The sequence below is a fragment of the Myotis myotis genome, unplaced genomic scaffold (assembly GCF_014108235.1).
Source record: "Myotis myotis isolate mMyoMyo1 unplaced genomic scaffold, mMyoMyo1.p scaffold_m19_p_3, whole genome shotgun sequence".
Taxonomy (NCBI): domain Eukaryota; kingdom Metazoa; phylum Chordata; class Mammalia; order Chiroptera; family Vespertilionidae; genus Myotis; species Myotis myotis.
Window position 1 is genome coordinate 198,823,597 of NW_023416335.1, and position 14,956 is coordinate 198,838,552.

Here is a 14,956-nt window from a genome sequence, read left to right on the forward strand (position 1 = left end):
GACAGAAGTTTTATGATAACAAAAGGCTTAATTCACCAGGAGCACATAATAATTCTAAATGAGTATAAACCTAGTAATAGAGACTCAAAACACCGGAAGCAAAAGTTGACAGAACTGAAGGGAAAAAATAGGCAAATCCACAATTATAGTTGGATATTACTCTTTGTGGTGTCTAACCTTATTGAAAAGTCAATAAGGATGTGAAAAATTCGAACATTATCAACCACCTAGACCTGACATTTATTTGGCCCTTCATACAATAATTGCAGAATATACCTTGATTCAAGTGCAATTGAAACATTCATCAAGAGAGATACTATGTTGGGTTTTCTTTCTGCTCTAGGCCTGAGTGGCTGCCTTCGAAATGGGCAAGAAGCCCGGGAAGGTGGTGCTGGTCCTGGCTGGACGCTACTCCGGATGCAAAGCCGTCATTGTGTAGAACATTGATGATGCCACCTCAGACTTCCCTTCAGCCATGCTCTGGTGGATGGCATTGCCCTCTATCACCATAAAGTGACAACTGCCATGGGCAAGAAGAAAATTGCCAAGAGGTCAAAGATCAAGTCTCCTGTGAATTCCAGTCACCTCATGCCCATAGGTATTCTGTGGATCTTCCCTTGGACAAAATTGTTGTCAGCAAGGACCTCTTCAGAGACCCGACTCTAAAATGCAAGGCTCAACAGGAGGCCAAGGTAAAGTTTGAAGAGAGGTACATGTCTGGCAAGAACAACACATGGTTCTTTCAGAAGCTTCGGTTTTAGAACATTTTTTGTTTCAGTTATTAAAAATCCAAAAATAAAGATAGAAAGAGAGGTCCTATGTTGAGTCTCAGAACAAGTCTCAGTAAAATTTAAAGAATAATTGAGAGCAAGTAATTATTATTCTTTAAAAATATTTTTTTATTGATTTCAGAGTGGAAGGGAGCGGGAGAGAGAGAGATAGAAACATCAATGATGAGAGAGAATCATTGATAGGCCACCTCCTGCACACCTCACACTGGGGATCTAGTTGGCAACCCGGATGTATGCCAGGACTGGGAATCCAACTGTGACCTCCTGGTTGATAGGTCAAGGCTCAATCACTAAACCATTCAGGCTCAATAGGATTATATAAAACATCTACATTTCAGAAGAGGGATGGTGTGTATATTTGCAAAACAAAACAGCTCAACAAAGTAGTTTAGAACAATAGTACCATATCAACGGTGATTTGGGATTCCAAAATGCTGATTAGAAAAATCTCTCCCCCACCCTGTGGAAGACTGACTAGAAATCCTTGGGTGGTTTCCCCCCTGGCTACAGGTGACAGCTATTAAAGCGGCAGAAAGTTGCGGTGAGTTAGGTTGATGCAGGCTTGTGTTTCAGAGGAGTGAGTGATTTCTACCTGGTACCTGTGGATGCTAGATTGGATTCAGAAGAACAGGTAAGATGGGTGGGCTGAGAATGAAGCATTTTTAGGTGGACGGAGCACCCATAGTTTCCATCAGAGCCACTGGAAACCAACACAAAGAAACCTTCAAGCTAAAGAAGAAAACTTGACACCCTTGGCAAATGCAGCAGCTTCAAGCAGTTTACTGGTAGATCAGCACCCATCAATCTCTACTAACTATTTGCTAAACCTCTACTAACATCTACAGGGTCCAAGCGTGCAGGGAAGCAGTAGCACCTCCTCTAAAATGAGTGCTGGTAGTTTTGGTTGGTTTGGCTCAGTGGTTCGAGCATCGGCCCGTAGACCAAAGGTGTGATTTCTGAATTCCCGGCGAAAGGTACTTACCTCAGTTTCAGGTTGCTGTTTTTTTGTTTGTTTGTTTGTTTTGTTTTTTTTAATCTTTGTTGTTGAAAGTATTACATAGGCCAGTGATGGCGAACCTATGACACGCGTGTCAGAGGTGACACGTGAACTCATTTTTTTGGTTGATTTTTCTTTGTTAAATGGCATTTAAATATATAAAACAAATACCAAAAATATAAATCTTTGTTTTACTATGGTTGCAAATATCAAAAAATTTCTATATGTGACACGGCACCAGAGTTAAGTTAGGGTTTTTCTTTTCTTTCTTTTTTTTAAAATATATTTTATTGATTTTTCACAGAGAGGAAGGGAGAGTAATAGAGAGTTAGAAACATCGATGAAAGAGGAACATCGACCAGCTGCCTCCTGCACATCTCCTACTGTGGATGTGCCCGCAACCCAGGTACATGCCTTTGGCCGGAATCGAACCTGGGACCTTTCAGTCCACAGGCTGATGCTCTATCCACTGAGTCAAACCAGTTAGGGCTTTTTAAAAAATATATATATTTTATTGATTTTTTTTACAGAGAGGAAGAGAGAGGGACAGAGAGTTAGAAACATCGATGAGAGAGGAACATAGATCAGCTGCCTTCTGCACACCCCCCACTGGGGATGTGCTCACAACCCAGGTACATGCTCTTGATCGAAATTGAACCCGGGACCTCTCAGTCCGCAGGCCGACGCTCTGGGCCAAACCGGCTACAGCTACCATTGTTTTTTTATCCACTCATCTGTTATTGGGCATTTAGGCTATTTTCAAATCTGAGCTTTTGTAAATTGTGCTGCTAGGAACATAGGGTGCATGTATTCTTTTTTCTTTTTTTTAATACATTTTTTTTATGGATTTCAGAGAGGAGGGGAGAGGGAGAGAGATAAAAATATCAATGATGTTGTATGCACCCTGACTGGGAATTGATGACTGGGAATCAAACTGGGGTCTCCTGGTTCCTAAGTCAACACTCAACCACTGAGCAACACTGGCTGGACTGAGTTGCAGGTTTGATCCCTGGCCCCAGGGTCGGGCTCATGTGGGAGGCAACCAATCTGTATCTCTCTCATGTCAATGTTTTGCCCTCTCCCTCCTTTCCATTCTCTGAGGCTCAATGGAAAAAATATCCTCAGGTGAATATTATAAATAATGCATAAGTAAATAAATGATAAATAATCAGAGATGAGTATTATAAATAAGTAAACAAGCAAGTAAGTAACTAAGTAAGTAAATAAATAAATAAAATGAACTATGGTCAATAGAACTAAGGCTGGAATGAATAGCCTCCAATGCCAAGGCAAGGCCTATGCCTTTAAAAACTCGTAAGTAAGGCAATCAGTAAATCACGGTATGAGTAAAGAAGTTTGAGAGTAAAGAGACCCATTTGGGGAGATCAGAATGAGACAGCTGCTAAATAGTCCGAACAAGAAAGGCCCTATATTGCCCTGCTGGCATGGCTCAGTGATAGAGTGTCGACCTATGAACCAGGAGGTCACAATTCAATTCCTGATTAGGGCACATGCCTGGGTTGCAGCGGGGTGTGCAGGAGGCAGCCAATTAATGATTCTCTCTCATTGATTTCTCTCTCTCTCTCTCTCTCTCTCTCTCTCTCTCTCTCTCTCTCTCTCTCTCCCTTTCTGAAATCAATGAAAGTATATTTAAGAAAAATAAAAAATACATATAAAAAAAGAAAGAAAGGCGATTAAGGTCCAGAATCAGGGGAGAAGGAACAGGAATAAAAAAAGAGGAGGGGCAAGCATTGTACAGGTCAGAGTTTCCAATAGGGCTGTGCAGGCCTAAGGGCTGCAACTTACACTGGGTGGGGGTTTCATGGGGTTTGTTCTAATGCTTTGGCCCATAGGATACAAACTGTTCTGCGCCTCTTCAAAATATTAGCCCCTGGTGTCCACTGGCCCTATCATGACAGAGAAATTATGAAGGCACTGTATCTTTTAAAAAAAATCCCCTTTTGTAGCACTTCCTTAAAAACAGCTATTTAATGCAATTCTGCAGTGAGTTCTTGACAGTTCTGTCTTAACGATTCTGATATTCATGAAACATCATTGTAAGGGGTTGAAGTGCCTTCCTGGTAAGTGTTAAACTTGTTCTTTTCAAAGCGTCTTGTAAAAATGGTTATTCATTTTCTCCTTTGGTCTAATGAGTGGTTTTTTTTTTTTTTTACTGGCTGTCCTGATACAAGATATATGAAGCAGCAGAGTGATCAATACGTTTTCAAACTTTTTTCTTCCCTTTGAGTTTGCTGCTTTTGAGAGTTGTGGCAGTTTTGTGGGGTATTGTAGTAAAAAAGGAGTAGCTTCATTTAAGTATTTAATTCAAAGTACAACAGTATTTGCTTTGGTGCTTGCAAGTAGAGACATATATAATTGAAAGTCATGGATGTGGCTTTTGAAAAATACATTTTTCCCAGCTTTTATGAGGTATAATTAATGTATAATATTGTATAAATTTCAGGTGTACAACATGATGATTTGATATAAGCAAATATTAGGAAATGATGACCACAATAATATTAACACCCATCATCTCAATAGTTTCGGATTTTATGGCTTTTCTTTTCCTATTCTCTTTTAACTGACATGATATAGTGATCCTATCATCTCATTGTATAATGCCGCATTAAATATTAGAGTAAGCTCATTGTGTTTGCAGGATAAATGTTAACAACTTGTATAAACAGTTGTTGGGTGTCCTAAATGAAATGATAAGCAATGTTGGTTACCCCATACACTTTATTGTTATGTGGATTTATTTGTGTGTGTGAAGTTTTATAGAAAGTAGAATTAAAAAACATTTAATGTGGGTCAGTGTGATAATTGTTTATTTAAAACAAAAATCTAAATTACTTACAGGGATAAGAAAGTAGATAATATAAAATTATGGATCAGGGTTCTTAACTCAGGATTTTAGGAAGTCCATGGATGGGTTTCAAAGCATGTATTTTATTTGTGATATAATTCTACATTTCATAAGGGAAAAAGTATGTCTTTCACCAGATTCTCTGAAGGCTATAGAACATCAGAAATGTTTAAAAAAATCACTGCTAAAACCAAATAGCTATGCTTAATGGAGAAAATAATTTTGATTATCAGAACTTAGAAATACTTTTAAATATTTAAATATATACGTGAGTTATTTCTGTATTCTCTTATAAGTTAAACCATGTAGGTAATTAATTCTATTTAGCTTTTTTAAATTGAAGAAGTTTTGTAATGATAGAAGAGCAAAAAAAATGTTTATAGGAAGAAAATTTGTACTCATCATATATACTAATCAGATGGTACTCTTGGTTTATGTAAGACATTTTTTAGAAAAAATTTTGAGTAAGATCTTTTAATTCAGAGGAAAATTAAATAGAGACACTACTTAATTTTGTTTTTTAAATATTAATCTTTTTCAGAATTGCCAAGTTAATAAGAAGTATGGTAAGTGGTCATGTAAAAATCTTTATTCATTTTCCATTTTGAAAATAAAATACGTGGATTAGATTAATAAGAGTAAGCAATGGTTTGCACAACCCTTCTACTTTAAATCTTTTTTAAAAAAGCTTATTTATTTATTTACTAGAGGCCCAGTGCATGAAATTTGTGGTTAGGGGTGATCAGGTAGGCAGGTGGTATGTGGTTAGGAGCCAGTGGTCCCAGATTGCGAGAGGGATGTCCGACTGCCAGTTTGGAGAGGGTACAGGCTGGGCTGAGGTGTTTGTGGGAGGCAACCAATTGCATCAATGTTTCTTTCTTTGTCTCTCCCACTCCCTTTCACTCTCTCTAAAAAAGCAATGGAAATATATTCTTGGTTGAGGATTAACAAAAGAAAAAAAGAAATTAAGAGCATTTTGTTCTTAAATAACATTTCAGATTCTTGATTAAAGGTAATTTTTAAAAATATATTTTATTGACTTTTTACAGAGAGGAAGGGAGAGGGAGGGCTAGAAACATCGATGGGAGAGAAACATCAATCAGCTGCCTCCTGCACATCTCCTACTGGGGATGTGACCTCAACCAAGGTACATGCCCTTGACCGGAATCAAACCTGGGACCTTTCAGTCTGCAGGCCGACACTCTATTCACAAAGATAATTTATTGGTCCCTTTTTCCAAATCAGTCTTCAGCTCTACAATTCCTTGAAAAATGTTACAAGAATGTTAAAATACTTTACTATAGCCCAGCTGGTGTGGCTGAGTGGCTGAGCATCGACCTACACACCAGGAGGTAGCCAGTTCAATTCCTGTCCTGGTCAGGGCACATGCTCAGGTTGGAGGCTCAATCCCCAGTGTGGCGTGTGCAGGAGGCAGCTGATTGATGATGTTTCTTTTTTTAAATTTTAATCCTCACCTTCACCTGAAGATATTTTCCCATTGATTTTTAAAAAAAATATATTTTATTGATTTTTTACAGAAGGAAGGGAGAGGGATAGAGAGTTAGAAACATAGATGAGAGAGAAACATCGATCAGCTGCCTCCTGCACACCTCCTACTGGGGATGTGCCCACAACGAAGGTACATGCCCTTGACCGGAATCGAACCTGGGACCCTTCAGTCTGCAGGCCGACGCTCTATCCACTGAGCCAAACCGGTTAGGGCTCCATTGATTTTTAGGGAGAGGAACAGACAGAAATATCAATGTGAGAGAAACACATGATTGGTTGCCTCCTACATCAGGGCCTGGGCCTGGGAGGGGCCTGCAACACAGGTACATGCCCTTGACCAGAATCAAACTCAGGATCTTTCAGTCTGCAGGCCGATGCTCTACCCACTGAGCCAAACCAGCTACAACAATAATGTTCTCTCTTATCAATTTTTCTATCTCTCTCTCCCTTTCCTTTCCTCTTATCCAAAAAATCAATAAAAAACAGCATTTAAAAAATACTATACTATATAGTATGAATACTGGTCTCCAAATATGTATTATAGAGCAATGGCTCTCAATTAGGGTTGAATTTGTTCCCAGGGATATATTTGAATATATTTGAGACATTTTGATTGTCACAGCTGTTTGAGTGCTCCTGGCATCTAGTAAGTGGATGGAGGCCTGGGATGCTGCTAAACACCTTAAAATACCCAGAACAGACCCCCGATTTCCCCCCCAAAAAAAGGCTTGGCCAATCTAAAATGTCATAGTGCCATGGTTGAGAAACCCTCCAATTGGTAATTTCGCAACTCCAGAGTATTGCTATTGTTCTAGCAGGCTTGTGTTGAACAAGATAGGCTGGGCCAAGCATTTGAAGATGCTTTTGACGTACTGAGGCAACATTCAACTGGAGATCTTCAGTACCTGCCAGGTAAGATGTTACCTCCTTCTTCTGCTGCTACATCAAATGGCTGGTTGGTAACATACATATGCAAGAATAATGATCAGGACAGAGAAGACTGTTTTTACCCAATGCAGCTAGAATTAATTCTAACAAAGGCAAAATGCATCCAGGGTTACCTAGCCTAAATCAATCTAAAGTCTCACATATAAAATGCAAAATACGTAGAGAACAACATTCCACACAGGAATACTAAGACATATCATTTTTTATCAAGCACTAGAGGCCAGTGCACGAAATTCATGCATGAGGCGGAGGGGTCCTTCAGCCTGGCCTGTACCCTCTTGCAATCCAGGACCCCTCGGGGGATGTCTGACTGCCGGTTTAGGCCCGATCCCACAGGGATCCCTGTGGGATCGGGCCTAAACCTGCAGTTGGACATTCCTCTCACAATCCAGGACCACTGGCTCCTAACCTCTCACCTGCCTGCCTGCCTGATTGCCACTAACAGCCTCTGCCTTCCTGCCTGATTGCCCCAACCACTTGCCTGCCTTCCTGATTGCCCCTAATCACTCTGCCTGCCTGATGCCCCTAACTGCTCACCTGCTTGCCTGATCACCCCTAACTGCCTCTGCCTGCCTGCCTGATCTCCCCTAACCACTTGCCTGCCTGCCTAATTGCCCCTAACCTCTCTGCCTGCCTGCCTGATGCCCTTAACTGCTTGCCTGCCTGCCTGATCACCCTTAACCACTCTGCATGCCTGCCTGATTGCCCCTAACCACTCACCTGCCTGCCTGATTGCCCCTAACTGCTTGCCTGCTTGCCTGCCTGCCTGCCTGAATGCCCTTAACCACTCTGCCTGCCTGCCTGATTGCTCCTAACTGCTTGCCTGCCTGCCTGATCGCCCCTAACTACTTGTCTGCCTGCCTGATTGCCCCTAACGGCTCCCCTGCCTGCCTGATCATCTTTAACCACCTCTGCTTCGGCCCCCACCACCATGGCTTCATCCAGAAGGATGTCTGGAATGACATCCGAAGGTCATTCGGCTGTCCGGTCTAATTAGCATATTATGCTTTTATTTATTTTTTATTATTTTTTAATATATTTTACTGATTTTTACAGAGAGGAAGGGAGAGGGATAGAGAGCTAGAAACATCAATGAGAGAAAAACATTGATTAGCTGGCTCCTGCACACCTCCCACTGGGGATGTGCCCGCAACCAAGGTACATGCCCTTGACCGGAATCAAACCCGGGACCCTTCAGTCCACAGGCTGACACTCTATCCACTGAGCCAAAGCGGTCAGGGCCGCTTTTATTATTATAAATATCTTACTGACATTTTCAGAAAGGGCTCTTCAATTATTCTAGTTTATTTTAAAGACCTTACACCCAAGCAAAATATACTCTACTGGAAAAAATAAGTATGCTATTCTTTCTTACCCATTATCCCATAGACTATAGAAGTATAGCCTAGATGAGATGCAGATATTTTAACAATTGAGTTTACACAGGGTATTGTGGGAAGTTCCAATATACAAGAACTCATGCGATCTCGTCCTGCAAGGAGCATGTACGCTAGTAGGAGAAATGGAATATATAAAAATGTATCTGTAATATCAGCATAATGCCATAAACACCCTAAGGAAATGGTAAGTGATGAAAAGAACATGGGTGGAAGCAATTGCATACATCATAAGCTTATACGTATAAGCACATATACACACAAACATAAACTTTATCTTTTTAAATTTCTGTTTTTACCTTAGATTGCAAAGACTATGTGAATGTCCTCAACCACTGTTATGTCACAGGAAGTCCCAGCTGCTATGGTATGCTGCCTCCAGAGCAACCTGTCTATAACTGGAAAACAGTAATAGTGAGTATACGCACCAGGAGGCCTCTCCCCAAACCCCCGCAGTAACAGGTAAATTTCCCCTTCACACCAGCTTTCCCCTTGGCACTTGATGAATGATAGCTGAAACCCAGCTGAAAGCACAGACTGCTTACTCATGGTTGCTTACTCATGGCTACCATCAATCAGGGTATGAATTTTTTAAAAATATATTTTATTGATTTTTTACAGAGAGGAAGGGAGAGAGATAGAGAGTTAGAAACATCGATCAGCTGCTTCCTGCACACCCCCTACTGGGGATGAGCCCGCAACCAAGGTACATGCCCTTGACCGGAGTCAAACCCGGGACCTTTCGGTCCTCAGGCCGCTGCCCTATCCACTGAGCCAAACCGGGGCCAGGGTATGAATTTGACAGGCAATCTGGGTGACGATGAGCAGTGCTGTGAAGAAGGAAACTGCCCTTTGTTATTGCTCCTCACCCAGTGGCAGACTGGTTTGAATGACTTCTAGAAAGAGGAGGCGCTTTCAAGGTTCTAAGATCACTGCTTCTCTTAAGTCCATCCGGAAAATTGCAGAACAGTTATGATGGGTCCCTAAAAACCAGAGGGCAAACGCCCAAACATCCCCTGCATTGGCTTTACCTACAATTTTGTATTCATCTGTCCTATTCCCCCACACCCCAAGCACTAACTATATGTATTGGACCAATTAATTTATATTTTAGTAGTTTCCTGCAAAAGTAAATATCCCCACCATCTCTCTCCATCCGTGTGTTCTTTTACATTGTTCTGATGTGTCCAATTTGTTAAAGCAGTCTTAATGTAGTGGGGAGTAAATAGGAAATGATTTTCCTTTTTCTTCTGTCATTACTTGCAACCGTGCAAAAATGCAAAAATCTTTTTTTGTGACCCTGTACATTGTTCTGTCACGGCCTTTCCACGGGACATTTCTTTGAAGAGGGAGTTTTTGGTTCCAGCTTAAGCTCTTCTGCTTCCATTTAGGGTTGCCAGGTAAAATGCAGAATGACTCATATTTCCATTTGCTAAATCTGGCAACCTTCCTTCCATTTCAATTCCCACAGCCTGGCATACACAAACTGCACTGCCTCTTGTGGTTGGGAAGTCCTTGGCTGTTAGGCAGCCCTCTTGCATGGGGTGTGGTAAGATCGCTCAAGTTCAGCCCCTTTCACCCATGGAGATCCACATATCCTTGACATATGTAATGGTAGGAGCTCCTGCCCCCTTTCTTGGTTCTGCCTTCCTTTGGTTGCCATCTTTCTCCTCTTATCTCCTCTTGCCTGGATAGGCATCCAAAGCAAGAATGGAAGCCCACCTCCCCTTTTTGCTGACACCTAAATTCCTGCTACTGACTCTTTTTGGACTTGCGTTCTCATTGGTATTTTCAGGGGAGGGAAGCCATCCCCTGTCCTTTCTCATCGGCAGAGGACAATATGGAACTCCTCACAAACCCGAAGAGGACCCTCCATCCCTAGGTCCTCTGCATATATGCTAGTTCTGCCCTGGGAGATATCTGGCTGCAGTTGAGGGTAGTGCTTTGGAGAATCTGGATGTTTAACACTCTTTTGCCCCCAGCGTTTGACTTTAGCCACCAACTGAGGGCCACATGGAAAGTCCCACTTAACATCCTGCTGCATTGTTTGTATAGAATCGTCCTGTGGATCTCTGTCTTGAAGGGAATATTCATCAATCTCTGCAGAACATCCCTGAAAACCAGATGGTACAATTTCCTGTTCTCCAGCAAAAGGGAGGAAAAGGTACATGGATCCATCGTGTAAAAGAACCAGGTCTCCCTCAAACCAGTTTTAAGGGGATTTCATATCTGTTTGGAATTGTATTTGCAAGATATTCTCTAATCACGATTGAGCATAATTTAACTCAGACAGACTGAACTACTCCAAGCTGTTCATCTTGCATGAGCTTTCTTATTGCTTCATAGAGATATTACAAAGCTGCAAAGTATCCACTTAGCTCAAATAAATACATAATGTGTATATATTATATTTTAGGTATCAAAAGGGAATTTTTCACAAGTAATTTTAGCATTCTTATTCCAGTTGTGAAGTCCTTGGGATAGAAATCATCTTCTTTATTAAGTTTTCTGCAAAAAAAAGTTCCATAATAATTTGAACTCCTGATGTGAGAGAAACATGGATCAGTTGCCTCTCGTATGCCCCTAGGGATTGAACACAAAACCTAGGTTATGTGCCTGAAAGGGAATTGAACCCTCAACCTTTAGGTGTAGGGGACAACACTCCAACCTAGTCACCTGGCCAGGGCACCATTTGTAATTTTTTAAAGAATATGCATGTTTGTATATGCAAAAAATAAGAAAAACACTTTCGAGAAATATGTAAGATAGACTAGAACTTTTACTTTCACTTTATGCTTCTGTTTTAATCATTTACCATGAGCATATAATATTTTTATTTAAAAAAAAAATTTAAATATTTTTTTAAAAAAGTTGTGGATTCATTATAATTGATTTAACCACTGGATGAGAGGCAGTGAGTTTGTTTAAGGTTGTGACTTTTATTTTTTATTTTTTTATTTTTTATTTTTATGAAGTGTGTGTGGGGTGGGGGGGGGAGGGTGGGAGGCGGGGTCAAGGTTGTGACTTTTAATTCATGATTTGTTTTTGGTAAGTCCCTTTCATTACTCAGTTCAGAAACTCAAGATAATACAACACAAAAGATAATCTTTGTAGAAACCTTTGAGGTTTTTGGATGACTGATGACTGATGCAAGAGTATGACTCCCCAGAGGCTGTTTAAAGCAGTTTGGAAATCCAGTATTTTACTTTCTCAAAGGGGAAATGGAATTTGGCCATGGATTTTTTTTTTTTTTTTTTTTTTTTTTTTAGCTCCTGACAGATCTGATGAGGCATGGCATTTACAGGCCAACCCCCAAGTTACAAAATGGGTGGTCACCTTTGTTCTTTGTTCTGCTAAAAATATCCAATCAACCAACCAAATAAAAAACCACAACAAATCTTCCTGAAGTTTCCTGTCTAGTAGTTCTAAAATGTAAAGGGCTATGCTCCTAATGAGAAAAACTGGCAGTACCATTTTATGTAACAGCAATGAAAAAATATCACAGTGCCCATTGTCATTGCTCATGAACAATATCAGAATGTCATGAAGATATTTTGGCATTTTCCACTCCAGTTTTCTCTATATTTGCTTTTTCAAGAAATTATGCAGACCCAGATTTCGCATTTTTACCTAAGCCTCTGTTATCAGTTTCACTTAGGTTTGCATAGTGTTTTGCCTTTTACAAAATGGATTCATATTCCTTACCTCATTTTGACAACTCATTTGAATAAAGACCTTCAAATGACTTGCTTTCTGAAAATGGCTTTTGGGGCTTCTCTTTAAAACCACTAAACTTGGTCATCCATTCCTGAAGTTTCCTGAGTTTTTGCTCAGTTTCATTGGTCTGTAGAAAGTTTAACACTTGATATAAAAATACCAGTTAAGATTTAAGTATAGAAAAAGACCACATGAGAAATGGGAGATTCAGGTAAAGAGGTTCCAGGCTTCTCTTTATCATTGAAGGATGATACAAGATTTTTTTTTTTAATATATTTTATTGATTATTTACAGAGAGGAAGGGAAAGAGATAGTTAGAAACATCGATGAGAGAGAAACACTGATCAGCTGCCTCCTGCACATCTCCTACTGGGGATGTGCCCGTAACTGAGATATATGCCCTTGACCAGAATCGAACCTGGGACCCTTCAGTCCACAGGTCGACGCTCTATCCACTGAGCCAAATCGGTTTCGGCGATGATACAAGATTTTTTGACAACTTTTCCAACAAATAAAGGTCCAGTTGAAAGTTCAAGGTCAAAAAGACTCTTGACTTTCAAGTCCCATAAAATGATGCCATAAATGCATGCCTACATGAATGAGAAGGAGGAAACCAGTCCCAGAACAGCTTTCCACGTTGTAGTCAATAAACCCTTCCTGAGGATGTTCCTTGTTACAGCAATGAGTGGAGTATGATGTTGTTTTCCTCCTTTTTAGGCAGGAAGAAGCTCCGACTGTTCGAATACCTTCATGAATCTCTGTGTAATCCTGAGATGGCATCTTGTATTCAGTGGCTAGATAAGACCAAAGGCATCTTTCAGTTTGTATCAAAAAACAAAGAAAAACTTGCCCAACTTTGGGGCAAAAGAAAAGGCAACCGGAAGACCATGACTTACCAGAAAATGGCCAGAGCACTGAGGAATTATGGAAGAACTGGGGAAATCATCAAAATCCGGAGAAAACTAACTTACCAATTCAATGAGGCCATTCTCCAAAGACTCTCTCCATCTTATTTCTACTCACAGTATGTTCAACCTGGTCAAGGATATCTAAGTTTAAATAGCTGGAATGCAAATTGTAACTATACATATGCCAATTGCTGTGAGCGGAGTTACCATACTTGCTAAATATAATCTTACATATTACGATTTCCTAATATCAGAAATCCCCGAACCCACAATACAATGTATAACTAATAAATTATAGAATTGTATACTATATAATTTTATTAACCAGTCACACTAATAAAATTCAATAAAAATTTAAAAAGAGAAATATCTATAAATTTCAGGATTTTTCTCTTTTATATTTAAATCTTTATTGTTCAGTATTACATATATGTCCTCGTTCTCTCCCATTAACCCCTTCTAGCCCACCCCACCCCTTCAACACCCTATTGTGTGTGTCCATGCATTATGCATATATGCATACAAGTTCTTTTGTTGATCTATTCCAACCCACTCTCCCCCGCCTTCCCTCTGAGATTCGATAGTCTGTTCCATGCTTCTATGTCCCTGGATCTATTTTGTTCATTAGATTCCACATATGAGTGATTTCATGTGATACTTGTCTTTCTCTGACTGCCTTATTTCACTTAGCATAATACTCTCCAGGTCCCTCCATGATGTCTCAAAGGGTAAGAGATCCTTCTTTTTTACTGCTGCATAGTATTCCATGGTATAAATGCACCACAGATTTTTTATCCACTCATTTACTGATGCGCACTTGGGCTGTTTCCAGATCTTAGCTATTGTAAATTGCACTCCTATGAACATAGGGGTACATACATTCTTTCTGATTGGTGTTTTGGGTTTCTTAGAATATATTCCTAGAAGTGGAATCACTAAGTCAAATGGCAGTTCCATATTTAATTTTTTGAGGAAACTCCATACTGTTTTCCATAATGGCTGCACCAGTCTGCATTCCCACCAGCAGTGAACTAGGGTTCCCTTTTCTCCACATCTTTGCCATCACTTGTCATTTGTTGATATGTTGATGGTAGCTATTCTGACAGGTGTGAAGTGATACCTCATTGTCATTTTAATTTTCATCTCTCTGATGAGCAGTGATTTTGAGCATTTTTTCATATGTCTTTTGGCCATCTGTATATCCACTTTGGAGAAGTGTCTATTTAGGTCCTTTGCCCATTTTTAATTTGGATTTAGATTGTTTGTCTTCCTTTTGTTAAGTTGTATGAGTTCCTTATAATTTTGGATAATAACCCTTTATCAGTTGTATTATTGCCAAATATGTTCTCCCATTCAGTGGGTTGCCTTTTCATTTTGTTGACGGTTTCTTTTGCTGTGCAGGGGCTTTTTATTTTGATGTAGTCCCATTGGTTTATTCTCTCCTTAGTTTCCTTTGCCCTACAGTGGTCGGCAAAGACATTAGTCAACAGAGCCAAATATCAACAGTACTTCTTCAAAATAGACTCGCCCAGGCCAAAAACCGACTTCTGCACATGGGCCATGAAGTTTAAATCGCACTGTACGTGTGCCTGCATGTGGTATTTTGTGGAAGAGCCACACTCAAGGGGCCAAAGAGCCGCATGTGGCTCACTAGCCGCAGTTTGCCGACCACAGCCCTAGGAGATATATCTGCAAACATATTGCTATGAGAGATGTCTGAGATTTTGCTGCCTATGGGTTTTTATGGTTTCATGAGTAACATTTAAGTCTTTTATCTATTTTTAGTTTATTCTTGTGTATGGTGTAAGTTGGTGGTCTAA

General features: G+C 40.1%; 1 protein-coding gene and 1 pseudogene across 1 annotated transcript; both read left to right on the forward strand.

The window, feature by feature from the left end:
• The first annotated feature begins 364 nt into the window (after positions 1-364).
• Positions 365-761, forward strand: LOC118651939 (annotated as a pseudogene).
• Positions 762-3,813: 3,052 nt separating this feature from the next.
• SPIC (Spi-C transcription factor) lies at positions 3,814-13,433 on the forward strand. Its single transcript, XM_036302122.1, has 6 exons — positions 3,814-3,869; positions 5,199-5,223; positions 6,985-7,078; positions 8,816-8,925; positions 10,567-10,675; positions 12,946-13,433. Exons 2-6 carry the CDS (start codon positions 5,221-5,223, stop codon positions 13,353-13,355), a joined length of 726 nt encoding a protein of 241 aa, XP_036158015.1. The 5' UTR covers positions 3,814-3,869; positions 5,199-5,220; the 3' UTR covers positions 13,356-13,433.
• The last annotated feature ends 1,523 nt before the right edge of the window (positions 13,434-14,956 follow it).

Excerpts from the sequence above, each read along its gene's own strand:
- SPIC (XM_036302122.1), top strand. Across the intron at positions 8,926-10,566 it reads ATAACTGGAAAACAGTAATA|AATCGTCCTGTGGATCTCTG; the intron begins GTGAGTATACGC and ends TTGTTTGTATAG. Across the intron at positions 10,676-12,945 it reads CCAGCAAAAGGGAGGAAAAG|GCAGGAAGAAGCTCCGACTG; the intron begins GTACATGGATCC and ends CCTCCTTTTTAG.